Source organism: Oratosquilla oratoria, chromosome 35 (assembly GCF_046742065.1).
Source record: "Oratosquilla oratoria isolate Oo_2021 chromosome 35, ASM4674206v1, whole genome shotgun sequence".
NCBI lineage: Eukaryota > Metazoa > Arthropoda > Malacostraca > Stomatopoda > Squillidae > Oratosquilla > Oratosquilla oratoria.
The window spans coordinates 24,785,246-24,792,745 of record NC_134811.1 but is presented as its reverse complement, the minus strand read 5'-3'; the positions used below and the strand labels follow the sequence as shown (position 1 = coordinate 24,792,745).

The window sequence follows — 7,500 nt, the reverse complement described above, 5'->3', positions numbered from 1 at the left end:
GACGGAAGTCAAGCATGGATGGTACACATCAAATCCAAAAAGTGGAAAATATTAGAAATGGTCTGTTCATTGGGAACTGAAGCAATTAAAAACAAAAAGAGAATGGTAATAATAATAATAATGATAATAATAATAATAATAATAATAATAATAATAATAATAATAATAATAATAATAATAATAATAATAATAATAATAATAATGATAATGATAATAATAATAATAATAATAATAATAATAATAATAATAATAATAATAATAATAATAATAATAATAATAATAATAATAATAATAATAATAATGATAATAATAATGATAATTATAAAAAATAATAATAATAATAATAATAATAATAATAATAATAATAATAATGATAATAATAATAATAATAATAATAATAATAATAATAATAATAATAATAATAATAATAATAATAATAATAATAATAATAATAATAATAATAATAATAATAATAATAATAATAGCAATGTACAATTTGAACTAATTTTAGGACAAGACTAAATTGAGTTAATACTGTGCACTATGGAGGGAATGGCGTTGTTCTTGTAGGGGTCAGTCCTCAGCGTTCTGACGGGCCCAATTCTGTTGGTGTGTCTGGTGGCGTGGCGTGTTAGGGGAGCGTGTAGGTGTGCATGTGCATGTATGTGTATACATGAGTATGTGTGTTGTGGGAGAGTGGGTGTGGGTAGTTGTGTACTTAATTCAAATTTGGTATATTCACCGACTGACCCTGTGAGTAGGTCCAATATTCACTGTGTTATGTTTGAGTATATTGGATACAGAAACCCGAATAACTCACTCATTTACCGTTTTGCCACACCATGGATGTGTATTTGACCCACACTATCTATGTTACTCTCCTCACCCCCTCTTCCTGCACAACCTCACCTCACCCTCTCCTGTTGCAGCGACACGACCAAACGCAACCTGGGTGCCAAAGCAGAGGCGGTCGACCGGTACCAGATGGCACTTAACATGGGCCGGGACGGTGTCGACTGCACAGATCTCTTCGAAAGCTGTCCCTTCGACGCAGACGAGATGATGGCGGAAGTTCTTCGACGGGAGGCGATGCTCGCAACGGAGTGATGCTTCAGACCTCCTCAGGAGTGGTGGTAGGCTCCAGGTGTGCCCAGCGTCTCCTGGCGTGGGGCGAAACGTTCGAAGCGAAAAGAGGGCGTCGCAGATATCGACATCCAATACCATGTAACGTGAGTGAAAAATGGGAGAAAAAACGTAAAATTGGACTTCCACAGACAGACATACAACACTTGCAAACTGTTAACGCTGGCTGGCGTTCGTCAGGTGACACATAGCTATGCCCATTTCCTTACAGGGGGTCTTCGAGTAATCTTCGAGTAATCCTTGAATCAAAATTGTGGGTTTGATACCCGAAGTACTCGGCGCAACGGGTAGTCATGAAAAAAAAAATTATCACAGCAGTACTGTTCAAGTAGCCTCTCAGGAAGTACAATACTGATTCGGAGATTATTTGGAGATCTTCTTCGGAGACATGAGGTGTTTAAAGCTACAAACCTTGACCACGTCGCTACGCTATTGTTCCCAAAGCTGAACAGAACAGTCTGACGTTAACCAGAACATAATCTCCAGAGTGCGCTATCAAAATTGTCTTGGAGTGATCACTGCAGTGAAATTCACTAAAACCAGCATCCTCTGATGTTAAGCAGATTAAGATATATAGTGCGGCATCGTTGAGAGGAATGTTAGTGATTGTTGGGTGTCACCCAATCAAATTTCAGGTTCTTGTGGGTATTTACTTGTTGTTCTTGCCTCGAAGATGAAACATAGCTGTCTCAGCAGCATAGAGGGACGGCGCTTTACAGTAAATATTTTTTTATATATCTGAAACACCCACCCACAATAACCCCACATACACACACACACAGAAGGGTTATCTAAGTTAAAATTTCAAAGGATAGTATATGAAGAGGAACAAAAAAGCAAATTGAAATAACAAATACAAATTTCCAATCGATATTCACCAAAGACGGAGAATTTGAAGGAAAGAAGGGAAAAGCTGCCGAAAACGTGCTAAACTATATAAGAGCAAGAAGTGAATCAACTTCTCACGAACATAGAAGTGAGAAAAGCCTCGAGGTCAGGTGAGATCTCCAACTGGGTACTCAAAGAATGCAGAGAACAGTCGGTAGACAACATACACGAACAAATTGTATACTCTTTGGAAAAAAGAAAAGTGCCACTGGACTGAAAATTGGCCACTGTGATACCAGTCTTCAAGAGAGAACGCTGGGAGGAACCTCCGAATTATAGAACATCGTATTTGACCTGCACGATGGCCAATTGTGTGAAAAATGGTAAAATATAGGGGTATAAACTTCTTGGAGAAGGGAATCTTGGTTGACAATTCAGATCTTGTGTAATCAACCTGTTAGATTTTTATTTGCAAGAGGTTATGTGAAAATTGGAAAATATTGGAGGACTTCAAAGGAGCATACCGGTCTGGATGAAGGATTTTCTGAAGGAAAGGTGTATATAAACAGTAGCGAAGGACTGGATAGAGAGGCGAGTACAGAGGTACCACAGTATTCTGTATTGACACCAGGAATATTCTTGATGATATGATAAATAGAATGGGTACATGCGCAACCTTATATACTGGTGATGCCGAAAAAGTGAAAGTTTGTAAATTACTACAGGAATATCTAGGTAAGATGTTGGAGCCAGAAGTGGAAGACATTGTGTGTCAATTAAAAAGAAAATTGAGATATGAAATTGAAGAGGAAGTGATAAAAAAGTAAGGGAGGGAAATAATTTATGAATCTTAGGATAGATCTTCTCCGCAAAATCACATAAACAGTATAATAGTAAGGATATAAGGTATCAATTGACGAAAGAGTGTTATCTAATTACTTTGATGGGGATATGATAAATATATATTGAAAATGTGATACACTCTACACTGGAATACGCGATGGTGGTGTAGCCACATGACAAACGTAAAAATACAATAGAAAACTAGATGGAATAGGGTAGCAGCTAAAATGATCCACAGCCTGGCTGGAAATACTAGGGTTACCCATATTGGCAGAGTGAAAAGGTGATATGATAGTTACATTCAAAACGGATAAAGAAATAGAAAAAAATACAGAGATGATCTATTACCATAGGATGAAACAAAATCAACAAGACATATTGCTAAAGAGGTGTTAGGTGGCATGTTTTTGTGGAGTAGATTAGAAGAAATTATACAGACCGAAAACATACTCTACATGAATTTAAGGAAAATTTGGATAGAAAGATAAAATTTCTTGAGCATAGCACCAGTATGTATACCACAATTAGGTGAACACACACACACACACACACACACACACACACACACACACACACACACACACACACACACACACACACACACACACACACACACACACGCACACACTTCCTGAAAGGAAGACAAATGAGAGTGATACTTAGAGAAAAGAACTCAAAATGGGTAGACATGATAAGTGGAGTACCCCAATGCTCTGTATTGGCTCCGATAATGTTTGCTACTTATATAAACGACATGGATGAAGGAATTAAATGCTACATAAACTTCTTTGAAGATGATGCAAAACTATTGAACAGATTGAGTAACGAAGAAGACTGTAAATCTTTTCAGGGAGATCTGGAGAATGTCTGGAATTGGAGTAAAAAGAACGAAGTGAATTTCAACATTAAAAATGTAGTATAATGGAATTTGGAAAAAGCAAAAATAGAATATCCGGTAAATACAAAATTGGAACAAAAGAAGTTACAAAAGTAAATTCAGAAAGAGACCTAGGAGTGATCATTTCAAATGACATGACACCAGACAAACATGTAAACAAAATAGTTGGAGAAACCTACAACTTAATAAGATCAATGAAAGTGGCCTTTGACTACATGGACGAGGAAATGGTGAAGAAAATCCTAGTTACACTGATAAGACCAAAATTAGAGTATGCAGCGTCACTATGGACACCCAGTACAAAAAAGAAAAGAAAAGAAAAACATAAAGAAACTAGAAAGAATTCAAAGAGCACTAACAACGATGGCACCATCACTCAGTATGCTGACATAAGAACAAAGATTGGACAAACTGAACTTATTAACTCTGGGGCAAAGAAGAGAAAGAGGCAATTTGATATCTATATATATAGAATTATGAAAGGGATGGAAATCCTTGATAGGGATGATCTACTTAAACGGGACAATAGAAATACAAGGGGACACAAGAAGGACAGTTACAGAAGAGATCTGAAAAAGAATAGCTTTCCACATAGAGTGATAAATACATGGAATAAATTGAAAGAGAAAATAGTGAGTGCTAAAACTATACATGACTTTAATAAAGAAATGGATGCGGAAAGATACAACTGCGGGTCCTTACGAGCATAGCTCTTCTCCCGCAAAATACAACTAGGTAAATACACACACACACACACACACACACACACACACACACACACACACACACACACACACGGGCTCACGTTATCATGGATAATAGCATTTGTATGTTGTGTATTTATTGTGTAAAATTCTGTAAGATATCATAGATGTGTAAATATATTATAACCAACATTCATTCTTACGTTTTAACTTAACCTTTCTCACACTAGATCCAAGATTCAGCATATTACTAAAAATTCTCCCCCGATGCTACCGAATTGAAGTTGTGAGTGCGGTCTTAGAAATGCATTTCCAATGCCACGTACACACTGATTCTTGAAATCTAGAACGGTGTAATCCTAGAAGAGCGGTTCTCAGTGGGCGGTGGAAAGTTCGGGTATGGAGGGGGGGGGGAGAAAGGAACAGGAAAGGTAGCAACAGGAATAATATATATATATATATATATATATATATATATATATATATATATATATATATATATACACACTATATTTACAACACCCGAATTAAAAAAATCGATCATAAACATCAAGATTAAGCTGAAGAAACACGTATGGTTTATGACGCATTTTAAACTGATAAGTGAATTGGTTTATTAATGCAATTCTCTTCTAGATCTACTGTCATTTCCTCTGGTGAGAAAAAAATAAAAATCACTGGATCGAGGAGTCAACATCAGAACACTTAGTGCACTAATACGATCAACTATAAAACCATGGCTAAACATGCTTTTGAAGCTTTTAACTTTATAAATCACTTTCTGATGACCCGTAGGAATAGATTGCAAGGTCCGTCCGATTGTGCATGTTTTGGCTTCATCTAGCAAACAATTTATTTTCGCGAACGCGAAAGCAGTGTTTTTGACATTCGCGACTGAGCCTGCCATGATTTCATATTTCATTATGGTATTTACTATAGTGCAATTGATATTGTATATATCAGTGGTATGGTGGTGAAGTAAACAGAGAGAACTCTTGGAGATTTATTACTGACGTTTTGTTCTCACCAGGACTTCTTCAGAATACTTACAATCACAGAAATATTAACACCTTATATATCGGACGAAGATTGTCACGTTGCTCCGCGGAAGGGGAAAATTAAAGAGGCAAAGAAAATACTCTTGAAATCCAACAGGGACGAAAAAACTGATAGGATTACTGGAGGAAGCCCCCAGACCACTAAATATGCGCGGGCTTCCAAAAACCCATAAACCCAACATCTTGATGAGATCTATCACTTCCGGTATACGTAGTGCCCATCATAGATTAGCCAAGTGTTTGGCGAAACCCCTATCCGCCAAATTGGGGTCGGTGAGCAGCGCCCATTTGAGAAATTCGAATCTGATCGAAAAAGTAAGGAATGTAGATCTCCCGCAAAATGTTATGGCATTGTTTAACGGTACAGCCTTATTCACTAATTTTTCCGTGGTAGGGATCTTAAAGGCAGCAAGGGAGGTGGTTAGAGATATGGAGGACAAGATTTTGCTCGCAGGGAATGAATTTTTTTTTAAGTTGATATCGCTATATGTAAAAGTTGGGCCTTTTGTTTTCCGTAATGAGGAACACTGTCAGCTCCGAGGACTTACGATTGGGAGCCCATTTAGTGCCGATCTAGCCTCCCTCTGCATGGATGTTTTGGAAAAAAAAAGGGTCGAAATACATTGCTCCAAAGAACACGTATTTGCACAACAAATTGAGAAGGTTAAATGAGGTTGAACAGTACATTCAGTTCACAATGGAAGACGAGTCAGAAAACATATTGACCTTCCTTGACACAGTTATATGGAGGAAAGAAAATAAGGCCGCATTCTCGGTCCACAGAAAAAGTACCAACAAAAAACGACACCATTCGCCGACCATAATGATATGATAAAGAGTGGAGTGATCATAGGCTTCTTTCTAAGGACATACCCCATATATAGCGAAGAGTTCCTCGAGGACGAGATAGGGAATATTTTTAAAGTTTCCACCAAACTGTTACCCGGAAGGGCTATTGCATCGACCAATGGAAAAGACTCTGAGATATCATAAAGAAGCATAAGGACCAGAGAAGATGGGACCACAGTTGACAGTGGTGAATATCTCTCCGTACCCAACTCAGGAGACACGGATGAGATGAGACACATGCTCACCAGAGCCGGTATTAAAGTCGCATTCAGCACAGGGACAAAAATAGGAGGTATTGTTAAAAAAAAATCATGGTCGACCAAAGAAGAATATAGTATTATCTTCCGTGTGGAAGCTGTCATATGAGTTGTTACAAAGGTACAAACAAAGGAATAAAAAACACGGACAAGTGAGCACAAAATGATGTCAAGGCCCACCAAACTTCCAACTCACTAGTGGTACATGTTGACAGTCATGGCCACTTGTCGGATTGGGATGAAATAGAATATCGGTAAACCACTGTAAGTAATAAGTACTAATTATGTGTACCAGAGTTGTACAACTTTTTCAATATTCGTAAAAATAGATTAGATAAAATTCTAGATAAGACCCAATCAACAGAACGGAGAGGATTCAGAAGAGGATATAGTATTGTAGACCATCTGCAGAAAATTAATAGACTTATCGAAAAATAAATGTTTAGAATTCAAGGATCACAAAAAGGCTGGGACTCAATAGAAAACGCCAATATTCATCAGTGTCTGCAACAGGGTGTAAATGAAGACAATATTAGGGTTCTACAGAATAAGCATATTAAATTTTCGGTTGCAACATAAAATCATAAGAAAATCAAGATAGATCAAGGATTCTATTGAGGTGATACAATTTCACCCAAATCACTTAGTTTGCCTCGAAGGGATTTTTAGACAATCGAGTGAGGAAGAAAAAGGTTTTAACATAAATGAAGGATTGTTTTAATAACTTAATAATTTGGTTTGCAGATAACATTGGCTTTACTTCAATACAGTCTTTTGCTTCTCTTTTCAAATTCCTCCAGACTGGCCTTCTGGCTTACGTTTTCTTTCTTCATGTTTTCGTTTTCTTCTTCCAACTTCGCGTCCGCTCATTCGAGCTGCTTTTCTAAATCTTTTAATTTTTCTAAAGGCTGAACTAATAA

General features: G+C 37.0%; 1 protein-coding gene across 1 annotated transcript in view; it reads left to right on the top strand.

The window, feature by feature from the left end:
- The window catches only part of LOC143018590 (uncharacterized), a 20,159-nt gene extending 16,726 nt beyond the window's left edge, over positions 1–3,433 (top strand). Inside the window, exon 4 of the mRNA XM_076174086.1 lies at positions 930–3,433. Within this exon, the coding sequence (XP_076030201.1) occupies positions 930–1,107 (178 nt within the window). The 3' untranslated portion in view covers positions 1,108–3,433. The remainder of the gene's footprint in view (positions 1–929) is intronic.
- Positions 3,434–7,500: the final 4,067 nt, after the last annotated feature.